This window comes from Piliocolobus tephrosceles, chromosome 14 (genome assembly GCF_002776525.5).
Source record: "Piliocolobus tephrosceles isolate RC106 chromosome 14, ASM277652v3, whole genome shotgun sequence".
NCBI classification, from domain to species: domain Eukaryota; kingdom Metazoa; phylum Chordata; class Mammalia; order Primates; family Cercopithecidae; genus Piliocolobus; species Piliocolobus tephrosceles.
The window spans coordinates 105,263,974-105,279,272 of NC_045447.1; the positions used below are offsets into that span (position 1 = coordinate 105,263,974).

The window sequence follows — 15,299 nt, forward strand, 5'->3', positions numbered from 1 at the left end:
TTTTTTTTTTTTTTTTTTTTTTTTTTTTTTTTTTGAGACAGAGTTTTGCTCTTGTTGCCCAGGCTGAAGTGCAGTGGTGCGATCTCGGCTTACTGCAACCTCTGTCTCCCGGGTCCAAGTGATTCTCCTGCCTCCGCCTCCCGAGTAGCTGGGACTGCAGGTGCCCACCACCATGCCCGGCTAATTTTTTTTATTTTTAGTAGAGGCGGGGTTTCACCATGTTGGCCAGGCTGGTCTCGAACTCCTGACCTCAAATGATCCACCCACCTCAGCCTCCCAAAGTGCTAGGAGTTTACAGGCATGAATCACCGTGCCCGGCCAATACTTTACATTCTTAACGGTGCAATCCCTGGTAAATGGCCTCAAAGCCAAGTGTGTACCTAACCCTATGAACAGAATCTGACACAAACTCACTGGATTTAATATGTTATTCAATGATTTAGACAGTACGCTGGCAAATATTTAGAAATTAAAACATTTTGGAGAATGTTGGATTTTTTAGCTGGGTCCTACAGGTACTGTCATTGGCATGGTGACATCAGCTCTTAAGCAGGAATTTGCAGCAGATTCTTGGAAGCACTTTATGAATGTGTTGTATATTCCAGGCTGAACCAATTGGTGTCTACAGAATGGTCAAAGTGAAAGGGTTCACTGTTGATACTGATGATGCCAGGTTGCTGTTAAGAGACTCACATCAGGCCTGCAATAGCTGGAGGTGCAGATTTTGAATCATTAGAAATTATATAACCAGGCCAGGTGCAGTGGCTCACGCCTATAATTCCAGCACTTTGGGAGGCTGAGGCGGGTGGATCACCTGAGGTCAGGAGTTTGAGACCAGCCTGGCCAACATGGTGAAACCCCATCTCTATTAAAAATACAAAAAATTAGCTAGGCATGGTGGCAGGTGCCTGTAATCCCAGCTACTTGGGAGGCTGAGGCAGGAGAATCGCTTGAACCTAGGAGGTGGAGGCTGCAGTGAGACGAGATCGCGCCACTGCACTCCAGCCTGGGTGACACAGCGAAACTCCATCTAAAAAAAAAAAAAAAGATACATTTATATCTGTGAAGTAGCAAGCACGTCTGTTCTGATTCCCAGGCACTACCTTCAGTATCACAATCATTCTCTCATTAACAGCAGACATGCCATTAGGCAAGCATTTATTAATGAAGTTTTTACCTATGCCCTTGGATTTGAGCCCGTGGTGCTATTCTGGTTTTGATTTGTGTTTCTTTTAAACGTGCTTTGCTATTCAGACTTTTCATCCATTCATCTCTTCACCTGTTGATCTGAATCAGTATGCTTACTGTGATGTAATTAGATGTAGTCTTCAGAATGTTCAGACAACTTCAAAGCAGTCTCTTTTTAATTAGTAAGGTTATTTTATTCACCAGAGCTTGGCATTCTTGGATTTGGTTGTCCTCATGTGAAGGTATAATTTGCAGGATGTGTGAAAGAACAGAAGTCACGGCAGGGAAAAAGCACAGCCTGAGAAGGTGGCAGTGCTGCAAACCAGACACCCCCTGAATGAATGGCAAGGACAGATTTCACAATGAGCTATGTTGCGAGCACACTCCGTGCACCCACTGGCCCACTTACGAGTGCAAATGTCACTCGTGTTCCAGAACAACTACTCAGCTCGCCAACAGGTCAGATCAAAACCACCCATGATGCTAGAAAGGCAACAGTTAAGGTAGAAAAGTTACAAATTGGGAAGGAACAGAGTATAAAGTCGTGAAAGGGTAAGCCCATTATTAGTCTGGGACCTGGGTCAGGAGAAGTATGTCAATAGCAAAGAGCCTTGAGACTGTTTCGGGCAATGCACCCTGTGTTTTAATTGCAGCTAGAAAACCAAACAGCATTCAAGGTGGGCTGCCAGTACCTAACTGGTAGTGGTCTTAACAGTCTGTAATTTTTTATTTTCATTATTTCTAACTCTGAGTTGAGTAAATACTCGCCTCTGGTCTTATATTCCTTCAAGGGCTGGCTTAACTCTACTTTGGAAATAGGGAGTTAAAATTCAACCACTTGAAAATGCAGTAACCGTTTCACCAATTCAAACTTTGCTTCGATTCCACTTCTACAGCAAACGTATTAAACCCCCAAGTGAGTCAACGAACCAGCCGAACTCCCTTCAATATTGCCTTCATAAAGCTCTTTCTACTTTCTGTCTCCGACAGCCCCCAGAGCCCCCAACAAAAGCCCACTGTCAGGGGCCAAAGGAATATTTAGCTGAAGGGGGAGAGAGGCCATTCAGGCGGCTGAATTGAGGCCTTTCACAGACCTTCTCTCTTCCCAGCGTCCACAGCCCTGGCAGCGGTGAGCCCGGCGGGGCTGGGAGGCCAAATGCCGCACCTCCACCCCCACCAGATGCAGTGAGAAGGTGAGATCCCCTCATCACTGTGACAGGGAGCTGAGGCTTTCTCTAAAGTGGCTGCTTGTTTCTGCACCGAGACCAGCAGAAAAACAGCAAACAGGAATGCTAAGTAAAGGCTCCAGGTTTATTGTATCTTTTCATCTAGTTTCAAGGAGGTAGCTCTGGAATATTCGTTATTCCCATGCATACAAAGGTTACTTTTTCACCTTAAATCTCTGGAAAATGTTTAATTAAAGGGAGGGATGTAAAAAAGAAAAAAAAAAAAAACCCACCCTAATTAGGAAAGAAACTGCACTATCCGTTGGCAGCGAAAGCAGACGTCTTCCATTCGCTTAAGGCTTTTCAGGGGTGTCCAATCTTTTAGGTTCCCTGCGCCACATTGGAAGAATAATAATTGTCTTGGGCCACACATAAAATACACTGATACTAACGATAGCTGATGGCAAAAAAACAAAAACAAAAACAAAAATAAAACCTCATACTGTTTACGAAGTTGTGTGGGGCTGCATTCAAAGCCGTCTGGGTTGCATGTGCCGCGGGTTAGACACACTGGCTTTAAGTTAAGGCCAGGTCTGGAGCAGGCTCCACCTCCATCAACCAGGAATCCAGGTCCCAGGATATGTAGTCAGAGGCTAACCCAGAGGGGGTTCAAAAGCAGAAGATTCTCTGGCAGCCAGAATTTGCTTCAGAGTCTTGGAATTAAACAGGGGTAAATGTCTGATATGATCGCAGGAAATAGCAGTGATTCTTTTTAAGGTGGTTTCTGTGTTAGTTTCCCAGGGCAGCCACAACAAAGCCCCACAGATGGGGAGGCCTAAACAATGGAAATGCCTTGTCTCACAGTTCACGAGGCTGGAAGGCCAGGATCAAGGTGTCAGTAGGGCGGGTTCCTTCTGGGGCCGGGAGAGAGGATCTGCCGCGGGTCACTCCTTGCTTGCAGACGGTGGCTTCTCCTTCCATCTCTTCACTGTCTCTCCATGCACAATGTCTTTCCGTCCAAATCTCTCTTCGTACAGGTCACCAGTCCCATGGGGTAAGGGCCCTGATGACCTCCTTTCACCTTAATTACCTGCGTAAAAACCCGATCTCCAAATAAGGGCACATTCTGAGACACAGAGGACTAGGACTCCTGTGTTTCTATTTTCGGGGGACACAATTCAGCCTATAAGGGGAAGCATCATTTGTCTTCAAAACTTAGTGCTGACTTGAGAGTGACTCACAACAGCAAGGCTCAGCCTGACAGTGAGTGCCGCCCTGAGAAGGGATGGATAGACTCACTGGGCTAAGTTCAGGCGTGCTGGGACTGCCCACATGCTACAGGAGCTGCCAAGTTAGTGACTCTAGTGCCCCAAACGCCTCCCTTCTGAGGCCAACTCTCACTTATATGGAAGCCGCCTCCAACCCTCACAGCCATCCGCTGAGACCGGCGGTCCTCCCACTTCACCCCTCCAGGGTTTCAGCCACAGCTGCGGCCCCTCCCTAGGCCTAGTCTTGTGCCCAAATGAGTTTTTCAGCTCTTCCCTCTTTGGCTGACATTTCTTTTTCTCATAATATTTACACCAGTGCCACTCCGCGGCTCTGCGTGTCAGGCCTGGAGGGCGCACCAGGGAGGGAGGCGGCGCCGGCCTTCTGCAGCCTGACCGCTGTGGGTAACAACCCTGTTCAGCATTCACACGGCCCCCATTCCACGCACACCGCTCACAACCTCCCCACTCCGCTGCCCACGTCTGGATCTTTTCTTGCCTCCACCCGCTTGTGAGTCTCTCCTCCTCTCCAGTCCTCTGAATGGAAAAGCTTTTCCTCTCTTTCCATCCTGACACCTTGAAGGCTTGCTTTAAATAACACCCGAACACCCACAACTCCCAAACCACCTGTCCAGGCCAGACCGCTCCCCTGAAAGTCGACTCAGAAATCCCGCCACCTGCCCACACCTCCACTAGCGTGTCCAGGAGGCACCGTGCTTGACCTGTCCATGCCGCAGTCCGGCCTCCCGTTACACACCTGTGCCCTGGCGGGGCCGCCCAGCTGCATCAGTGCTGGCTCCACCCTGCTCCCAGCTAAGGCCACAAGGCTGCAGTTAGCCTTGGCTCCTTTCCTCTCAAATCCCAAGCCCAATCCATCGTGAAATGCTGTTTGCTCTATCTGCAGAATGTATCAGGACCTACCCTGCTAACATGCTGTGGGCGACTGCAGCAGCCCCTGATACCCACCTGCTCTCCATGCAGCAGCCACAGGAAGCCTCTCAAAGGGGCTTCAAACACCGTTACCTACAAAACACGGGTGAAGCTCAGACACATCAGGTGGGGTGGAGGAGGCCAGACACAAAGATGCGTGCTGTGCAGTTCCACTCACACTCAGTTCAAAGGCAGGCAGACGTCATCCGTGGGGATGGCGGTCAGAATACAGCTGGCTTCAGTGCCTGGAGGAGCAGGTTGCTGGGAGTTGCTGGTGTGGCTGCTGTTAGGTGGGTGTGTGTACCACGTCAACATTCATTAAACTATATACACTAGCAATTTATGTCCTTTTGTAGACATCAATTACATTTTAACAAATCTTTCTCATACAACTACATCCTTGAGCAAGGCCCTCCCTGACCCTACTCAAAATGTCAAATACGTCCCTCCACATGTACATACACGGTCCTAACCTAACTACTCCCAGCTTTTCGGCTGAACTTTTCCCTTAATGCCTCCCATGAGATGACTGGCAGTTTATTTTTCTGTCTCGCCTTCATGGGGCCAGGAGATTCTGTGTGTTCACTGCTACCCCCAGCGCCTGAAGAGCAGCATGCAAGTCGCTCATTAGGTGGACGAATGAATGAGTGAATAAATGCTCCTGTACTCAGTACTTTCCAGCATCTTCCCACTTGCTCAGAGGAGAAGCTAGTTCCCTTCACTAGCCCTGCACACATGGACATGGGTATACACACACACACACACACACACACACACACACACACACACACACACGAGTTTGCTCCTGCGGTGGCCTCCACTCCTCATCTCTCCCTCCCTCAGCTCCAATTCTAGCTGCTCCCCTGCAGTTTGCATTTATTCTTCCCTCTGCCTGGAAAATGCTTCCCCATATGTGTATGTGGTTCGCCCCTCACTTGTTTCAGAGTCCCTGTGCATATGGTTCACCCCTCACTTGGTTTCAGCCCCCTGTTTCAGTGTTAGTTCCTACCCAAGGCCTCCCCTGAACAACCTGAAGACTGCTTAGCCCTCCTCTCAGACTGCTGTCTTCCTTGCTGTATTTCTTTCCAGAGCACTGTGTGTGTGCACAGAAGCATCTGGGTCACTGTCTGTCCTTGCATCAGAATGCAAATTCCAGAGTCTACGTGATGGTCACCTGTCCCACCCCTGGAACAGAGCCCAAGATGCACCAGGCACTCAAAAAATATCTGAAGAGTAAACAAATACTTTGGTGACCACCATCATGTTCATTTTGCATGAAGAGTCTCTGAGTTTCGGCTCACAGTCCAAGGGCTGGGCCCAGGACTCATATCTGCTCCAGATGCGGGGTCGTGCCTGTGAGTTTCGGCTCACAGTCTGAGGGCTGGGCCCAGGACTCATATCTGCTCCAGATGCGGGGTCGTGCCTGCTACACCAGAGGCAGATGACAGTGTCACAGTTCAGAGTCCCTGCGACACAGCTCTGTGGCCCTTGAGATCTGCTGCAGGGCATGGGCTCCTGTTCCTCCACAACGCTAGAGAGCACTGACCAGCTCCACTGCCTTGGAACCTGAAATGCCCCATATTCTCCAGGAGCTCTGGCAGGCCCAAGGTTCCAGAGTCTCTCTGATAACATCCCCTTTTACATGAGCATATATATCTTTACAACTCCAGAGAAACTCCCATGGCTTTAAAACTCTACCATATGCTACTCAACCATTGAAAGAGCCAACGGATACAACATCCACGTGACAGAAGCATCTCCAGGACATTTCACTAAGTGAGAGAAGCCAGACTCAAAAGGCAATATAGCTGGCACCAGTGGCTCATGCCTATAACCCCAGCACTTGGGGGGATCACTTTGAGCCTAGGAGTTCAAGACCAGCCTGAGTAACATACGGAAACCCTATTTCTACAAAAAAAAGAGAGAGTCAGGTATGGTGGTGTGCCATTTGTGATCCCTGACACTCCCGAGGCTGAGGTGAGAAGATCGCTTGAGTCCAGGAGGTCAAGGCTGCAGTGAGCCATGACCATGCCACTGCACTCCAGCCTAGGCACAGAGCAAGACTCTGTCTCTAAGTAAGCAAGTAAGTAAGTAAGTAAGTAAGTAAATAAATAAATAAATAAATAAGCAATATACTAGAGAATCCACTTCCAAAGTGGCAGAGTGGTATCTAGGATGAACTTGCTCGCTGCTGACACCAACAAAAATATGAAGTGAAAATTGTCTATTGAAGGGAACCTGCTGAACCTTGATAAGAAGGTGGGTCTGTGACCAGTTAACCTGGGCTACTCCCACTGCCCCTCCCTCCCCACCTCACTGGTGAAGTAGCCAAGGCCACCAACCTCACAGACAGTGACAGACTCTCCGCTCTTGGAGCTCTGTGAAAAGTACTGGCCCCGTAATAGAGTCAACGTTTTGTCTGGACTTGCAGCACTCTGGGAAATCTCTAGATTCGCCTCAGAACTCAGCTGGGGGCTGGGGGGCGGAGGGGTAGGGAAGGTGGCAGGGGGCAGATACCCCGGAGCATTATGAAAACCACAACAAACTGCTGGCAACCTCAGCTGCCTAGAGCTGACTACGACTGCGGTCAACACGAGGCTGACCCTGAATTTAAAAGGAAGTCCTAAAGAACCAGAGGACCTACGGAACTTCAAAAGCTCTGACGCATTCCCCGGGAAGCGAAGAGGCTGTATGCATGCCCCGAAAAGACCTGGGAAAGGAGAGGACACCACAGTCACTCCTCTCCGGGTGACCATGAGACCCTGTGACCCTGTGCAATCAGGAAATGAAAGCTAAAGCCGTCTTACAAACTCCCTGAAGCTGGACAGCATGCCGAGTCTGTCTCGTACAGATCCTTGATGAAAGGTGTCAGAAACACAGGCAAGGCATGTATGGAAAGGAAATCTGATCAGTGACTGGCTAATTATATACAATTATACTGGCTCGGCTGTGACCCCACAGAATCCAGGATTTAAAAATAAAAAGAGGCCGGGCGTGGTGGCTCACGCCTGTAATCCCAGCACTTTGGGAGGCCAAGGTGGGCGGATCACGAGGTCAGGAGTTCAAGACGAGCCTGCACAATATGGTGAAACCCCATCTCTACCAAAAATACAAAAATCAGCCGTGTGTGGTCATGGGTGCCTGTAATCCCAGCTACTCAAGAGGCTGAGTGAGGCAGGAGAATCACTTGAACCCAGGAGGCTGCAGTGAGCAGATATCGGGCCACTGCACTCCAGCCTGGGCAACAGAACAAGACTCTGTCTCAAACAAATAAATAAATAAATATAAAAAGAACTTCAAAAATTAGCAGATAACTTAGTGGTCACACATTACAGGAAATATATAAACCAAAGAACTAGTAAAGGAAAGCTGCTAAACAGTAACAAGGCAAACACCACCAACCATCAAATGAAAAAGAAAAAAACACAGTATCAACAACAAACTTTGAAGGGTATGGGGATTTGCTACCCGAATTGTCCAGTTTTTAACAGAGAATTACAAGACATGCCAAGGAACAGGAATGTATGTCACATGCACAGAATGGGGGGAAAAGTGGCCAAGATTTTGAACTTAACAGACAAACACTTTATCAGCACCACATGCTAATCAACTGAGCTAACCAGCTACACAACAAAAGACTTTAAATAAGATGTTATAAACATGTTCAAAAAAATAAAGAAAAGGATTATCTGAAGAATTTTAGATTACAATACCTTATTCTTCCTAAACACAGAATAGTAATAAGGTGATTAAAAGCATCAAACAGAAATTCTGGAGTTGAAAGTGTCATTAAGTGAAATTCACTAGACAGACTCAGCAACAGACTTGAGCTGGCAGAAGAAAGAATCAGTGAACTGGAAGGCAGGTCAACAGAGATAGTCTAGTCTGCAAAGAAAACAGAATGAAGAAAAATGAACAGAGCCTATGAGACCTGTGGGGCACTATCAAGAATACCAACACATAAAATGAACAGAGCCTATGAGACCTGTGGGGCACTATCAAGAATACCAACACATACATAATAGGAGTCTAGTAGGAGAAGAGAAAGAAGGAGAAAAAAATACTTTAAGAAAACGTAACTGAAAACTCACCAAGTTTGTTAAAATTATTAATTTACACATTTAAGAAACTCAAAGAACTCCAAGTTGGATAAACTCTAAGATATCTACAACCGGGCACATCATAGACTGTTGAAAGACAGAATCTTGAAAGCAGCAAGAGAAGCAGTTTATCTCGTAAAAGGGATCTTCAATAATGTTAAAAGCTGGCTTCTCGTCAGAACCCAGGGAGACAACACAACCACAGTGTTGGGAAAAAAAAAAAAAAAAAAAGATTTTCAATCAAGAATTCAATATCCAGGCTGGACGCAGTGGCTCACTCCTATAATCCCAGCACTTTGGGAGGCCGAGGTGGGCAGATCACCTGAGGTCAGGAGTTCAAGACCAGCCTGGCCAACATGGTGAAACCCCATCTCTACTAAAAATACAAAAATTAGCCAGGCATGGTGGCAGGCACCTGTAATCCCAACTACTCAGGAGGCTGACGTAGAGAATTGCTTGAACGTGGGAGGCAGAGGTTGCCAGCTGAGATGGTGCCACTGCACTCCAGCCTGGGTGACAGAGCAAGACTCCATCTCAAAAAAAAAAAAAAAGAACTCAATATCCAGACAAACTCTTCTTCAGAAATGAAGGACAATCTAAAAAAGTTGATCATAGAAGTAGATAGTAGAATAGTGGCCACTAAAGGTTGGGTAGGGGAAGGACAAAGAGAGGATCGGGGGAGGTTGGTCAATGGGTTCAAAGTTACAGTTACAAAGAGTGAGCTCTGGTGAGTAACAATGTAATGTATATTTCACAATAGCTAAAAGGGAAGTTTTTGAATGTTGTCACCACAATGAAATAAATGTTTAAAGTGATGGACATGGTACTTACCCCATTTTAATTATTATACAATGCATACATGCACTAAAATACCAGACTGTGCCTCAAAAAAATACAGAATTATTGCATCAATTTTACATAAAAATTATATTTAAAAACTGAGAACATCTATCATTAGCAGACTACCCTGTAAGAAACAGTCAAGAGTCATTCAAGATGGAATAAAAGAACACTGGATAGGAATTGTATTCACATGAAGAGAAAAATAAAAGAGTTCCAGTAAAGGTAACTAAGTAGATACTATGAAAGACAATATAAACATGTTTTTTTTTTTTTTTGTAATTTTTTTTATTCACTTACTTGTTTTAAAAGACTACTGCATTAAGCCCCAATTGTAAGACCGTGTTGATGGACTAATAGCACGTAAGATATAAAGTCTATGATACTAATAGTTCAAAAGAGAGGGAAGGGAAGCAAGATATTTTGCGGAAAAATTTTTGTATACTACCAAAACTAAGTTAGTATTAATCCAAACTAGATTTTTAAAAATTTAAGATAAAGCCACTAAGAAAATAACCCCATCAAATATATATATAAACAAATAATAAGGGAATTTTAAAAGTATATTAAGAACTATCTAATGCAAAGAAGGGCAGGAATAGAGAAATAAAAAAGACATAATTACGACATACAGAAAACAAGTAGCAAAATGATAGAAGTAAAGCGTACCATATTGGTAAGTAACTTAAACGTAAGTGGGTAAAAAAGGCAAATCAGAACACCAAGACTGGCAGAATGAATTTTTTTAAAAAATTACCCAAACATAGGCTGCCTACAAGCAACACACTTCGAATTCAGAAACACAAATAGGTTTAAAAGATGTATCATAAAACAACCACCATGAGACGTTTGGAGTGGCTACACTAGTATCAGACAAAATAAAACTACAGTCATGTGCTCCATAACTACAAACCATATATAAACCGTGGTCTCATAAGATTACAGTGGAGCTGGAAAATTCTTATCGCCTAGTTACACTGTAGTGTGATGCACTACTCACAGGCTTATAGTGATGCTGTCTAAGCAAACCCACTGTTCTACTAGTCGTATGAAAATAAAGCACAGGCCGGGCGCAGTGGCTCATGTCTGTCATTCCAGCACTTTGGGAGGCCGAGGAGGGCAGATCACGAGGTCAGGAGATCGAGACCATCCTGGCCAACATGATGAAATGCCCATCTCTGCTAAAAAAAAAACACAAAAACTAGCTGGGTGTGGTGGCGTGAGCCTGTAATCCCAGCTACTCGGGAGGCTGAGGCAGGAGAATAGCTTGAATCCAGGAGAAGGAGACTGCAGTGAGCCAAGATCGTGCCACTGCACTCCAGCCTGGCGACAGAGTGATACTCCGTCTCAAAAAAAAAAAAAGTACAGCACATAAAATTATGTCCAGTACATAATACTTGATAAAGACAATAAAGGACTATGTTGTTGGTTTATGTACTTATTATACTATACTTCCTATCATCATTTTACAGTGTACTCTTACTTTTAACTGTGAAACAGCCCCCGCAGGTCCCTCAGGAGGTATCCAGGAGAAGGCATTGTTATCACGGGAGATGACAGCTCCATGCGTGCTACCGTCCTTGAGAACCTTCAGTGGCACAAGATGTGGAGGTGGAAGACAGTGATATGGATGGTCTGGACCTTGTGTTGGCCTAGGCTAATGTGTCTGTTTGTGCCTTTGTTTTTAGTTTAAAAAAAAATAAAAATAAGAAAGCTTCTAGAATAAAAACATAAAAAAAACTTTGTACAGCTGTGCATGTGTTAGTGTTTTAAGTGTTATTACAACAGAAAGAAAGATTAAAAAACAAAGAAGTTTATACAGTAATAAGGTTACCTTAAGCTAAGGTTAATTTATTATTGAAGAAACAAATTTTTGTTATAAACAGTGTCCAGTGTTTACAAAATCAACAGCAGTGTACAGTAATGCCCTAAGCCTTCACATTCACTCACCACTCACTCACTGACTCACCCAGAGCAACTTCCAGTCCTACGAGCTCCATTTGTGGTAAGTGCCCGATGCAGATGGTGCATTTAAATCTTTTATACTACCTTTTTATTGTACCTTTTCTATGTTTAGATATGAAAGATACACAAATACCACTGTGTTATAATTGCCTGTAATTTTCAGTACAGTAACATGCTGTACAGGTTAACAGCCTAGAAGCAATAGGCTCTACCATATAGCTTAGGGGTATAGTGGGCTAAACCTTCCATGTTTGTGTAAATACACTCTGTGATGCTCACACAATGACAAAATCTCCTGGTGACATATTTTTCAGAACTTTCCTACCGTTAAGAGACGCATGATTGTATAAGACAAAAATCATTACTAGAAACAAAGAAGGACATTTTATACTGCTAAGAGGGTCAACTCATCAATCTATTATAAATGTATATGAACTTAACAACAGACACCCACAGTATGTGAAGCGAAAACTTACAGAAATAAAAGAAGACACAGACAATTCAACACGAACTGGAGATGTCAACACTTCACTTTCCATAACAGAAGAACTAGGCAATACATCAGTAAGAAAATAGAAGACTTGAACAACATTATAAACAAACTAGATACAATACAAACGGAACACTCCACCCCAAGTGCACAATATACGTTCTTCCTAAATGCACATAAAACATTCTCCAAGATACTAGGCCTTAACATAACCTTTAATACATTTAAAAGGATTAAAAATCACAAAGTATGTTTAACCACAATGGAAAGAAATTAGAAATCAGCAGAAGAAAATCTGGGAAATTCACAAATATATGAAAACTAAACAAAACATTCTTAAATAACCAATGAGGCACAGAAGAAATCACACACAAAAAAATTAGAAAATACTTTGGAATGAACAGAAATGAAACACAACATAAAATTTAAAGGGCACAGCTAAAAGAGTGCTTAGAGAATAATGTATAGCTCTAAATTTTTAGTCTACTTTTTAAAAGATTTTAAATCAATAGCCTAACTTTACACCTTAAGGAATTAGAGAAAGAAGAACAAACTAAACCTAAAGCTAGCAGAAGGAAGGAAATAACAAAGATTTGAAGGGAGATAAATAAAATAGAAATCAGCAAAACACAGAGATAAATCAGTAAGACCAAAAGCTGGTTCTTTCTCTTTTGTTTTGTTTTGAGAGAGTCTCGCTGTGTTGCCCAGGTTGGAGTGCAGTGGCGCAATCTTGGCTCACTGCAGGCTCCGCCTTCTGGGTTCACGCCATTCTCCTGCCTCAGCCTCCCGAGTAGCTGAGACTACAGGCACCCGCCACCACGTGCAGCTAAGTTTTTGTACTTTTAGTAGACACTGGGTTTCACTGTGGTAGCCAAGATAGTCTCGATCTCCTGACCTCCTGACCTGCCCACCTTGGCCTCCCAAAGTGCTGGGATTACAGGTGTGAACCACCATGCCCGGCCAAGACCTGGTTCTTTGAAAAGATATTGGCAAACCTTTAGCTAGACTGATCAAGAAGAGTCTCAAATTATTAATATTAGGAATGAAAGACAGGAATTACTATGACTTTCAGAAATAAAAAGGACGATAAAGGAATATTAAGAACAATTTTGTCCCAACAAATCAGATAACCTAGAGGAAATGGACAAATTGCTACAGAAATGAAAACCACTAAACTGACTCACGAAGACATAGAAAATCTAAATAGATCTATATTACATAAAGAGGTTGAATTAATCTAAAAAAAAACAAAAAACGTCCCAGAAAGGAACACAAAGGACTAAAAGGCTTCCCTCGTGAATTCTCCCAAATGTTTAGAGAAGAGTTAAGGTCGATCCTTCATAGTCTCTTCCTAGAAAGAGAGGAGGGGATGCTTTCCAACTTATTCTATGAGGTCAGTGTTACCCTAATGCCAAAACCAGACCAAAACATAGAAGGAAACAAAACTATACATCAATATCTCTAACGAATATAGACACGAAAGTCCAAGAAAATACAGACAGCACATCTTTCTTGGAGTAAGGTCTTTTACTCCATAAAGTCTAACACATGGATTGACAGATCAATAGGATGGAAGTTGAGAATACAGAAATGATCCAAGTATGTATGAAAACAAAGACTATTAATAAAACAATTTTTCAACTAAATGGGAAGATGAAGGATGAATCCATAAATCATTGGGACAGGACAGTTATTTGAGAAAAAAATAAAGCTGAAGTCCTATCTCCTTCTTCATAAAAATGTATATTCCAAATGATCACAGACTTAAACATATAATACAAAGCCATGAGTGAAGAGCTCTGTTCATTAATGAGAAAAAAGACTAACAATCCAATATAGAAAACCAAAAGCACTTTGAGAGGCCGATGTGGTTGGATCGTGCAGTCAGGAGTTCAAGGCCAGTCTGGCCATTATAGCAAAACCCTATCTCTACTAAAAATACAAAAAATGAGCCGGATGTGGTGGCGGGTGCGTGTAATCCCAGCTACTCAGGAGGCTGAGGCAGGAGAACTGTTCGAACCCGGGAGGTGGAGGCTGCAGTGAGCCATGACTGTGCCATTGAACTCTAGCCCGAGTAACAGTGAGAGACTCCATTTCAAAAAAAAAAAAAAAAAAAGGACACAGTTTACATAAAAATACATTGCAGTAGCTAATAAATATGAAAAGGTTCAACACTGCAGTGCTAATTAAACAGAGGTAAACTGGAATAAAAGAGAGAGTTCATGCGTGACAACGGAAGGGCTGGGAGGCAGATACCTATGGCCTGGCCCATGGTGTGAACGATGCCTCAAAATCTCTGCTGCACCATAAGGACTTCTACCAAAACCAGCCATGTGCCTATGCACACTTCCACAGCCAGGACTTTATCTTCCAGGTTATTTGGAGGTGCAACTATAAGGATGCTTGTTCCAGCTCTGATTGTCACAGCAAAAGATGGGAGACTGTCGGAATACCAATCAAGCCCAAACTCGTTAACAAATTATAGTATAGACACACAACTGTTAAATGCAATAGATAACATGGTTATAATAAAAATACAATAAGGACAGCAATATTCACAAGTTTTGAGTGTTGGGCACTGGCTATACCACTTCTCCTTAGTTATTTTGTTTAACTCTCAAAACAATGCTAAGTTTCTATTGTTACCCCATCACCACTGAATTAATTGCCAAACTTCACTGGGCTTGCAGCTTGAAGTAAATCTATGCGTAAGATGCAGAAAGTCAGCAGACTCACCAGTAAGTAAAGCAAGGCGAGAACCACGGTGTGTCCCTTTCATGCCATTCCTGAACACATGTAGCTTGACCTGTTACAGTCACCAGACATCCCAGAGGAAACACAGCCACATAGAGGCTTTAGGGAGGGAAATCCGGTGAGCTGCTGTCTGAAGTATTTTCGCAAATTTAGGCATTTCTTTTTTTTCTTTTCTTTTTCTCTTTTCCTGAGGCAGAGTCTCTGTCGCCCAGGCCCAGGCTGGAGTGCAGTGGCACGATCTTGGCTCCCTGCAACCTCCGCCTCCCAGGTTCAAGTGATTCTCCTTAGGCATTTCTTTTTCAATTAAAAAAAAAAACTAGTTTAATTTTTCTAATAAAAAAAGTAGGCCGGGCGCGGTGGCTCAAGCCTGTAATCCCAGCACTTTGGGAGGCCGAGACGGGCGGATCACGAGGTCAGGAGATCAAGACCATCCTGGCTAACATGGTGAAACCCCGTCTCTACTAAAAAATACAAAAAACTAGCCGGGCGAGGTGGCGGGCGCCTGTAGTCCCAGCTACTCCGGAGGCTGAGGCAGGAGAATGGTGTAAACCCCGGCGGGGCAGAGCTTGCAGTGAGCTGAGATCTGGCCACTGCACTCCAG

General features: G+C 44.0%; 1 protein-coding gene across 1 annotated transcript in view; it reads right to left on the reverse strand.

Moving 5' to 3' along the window:
• Positions 1 to 6,181, reverse strand: part of ROR2 (receptor tyrosine kinase like orphan receptor 2) — a 57,755-nt gene extending 51,574 nt beyond the window's left edge. Inside the window, exons 1-3 of the mRNA XM_023191332.2 lie at positions 5,795 to 6,181; positions 4,541 to 4,642; positions 3,784 to 4,207 (exon numbers count right to left, since the gene is read on the reverse strand). Coding sequence (XP_023047100.1) covers positions 3,784 to 4,207; positions 4,541 to 4,642; positions 5,795 to 6,181 — 913 coding nt within the window. The remainder of the gene's footprint in view (positions 1 to 3,783; positions 4,208 to 4,540; positions 4,643 to 5,794) is intronic.
• Positions 6,182 to 15,299: the final 9,118 nt, after the last annotated feature.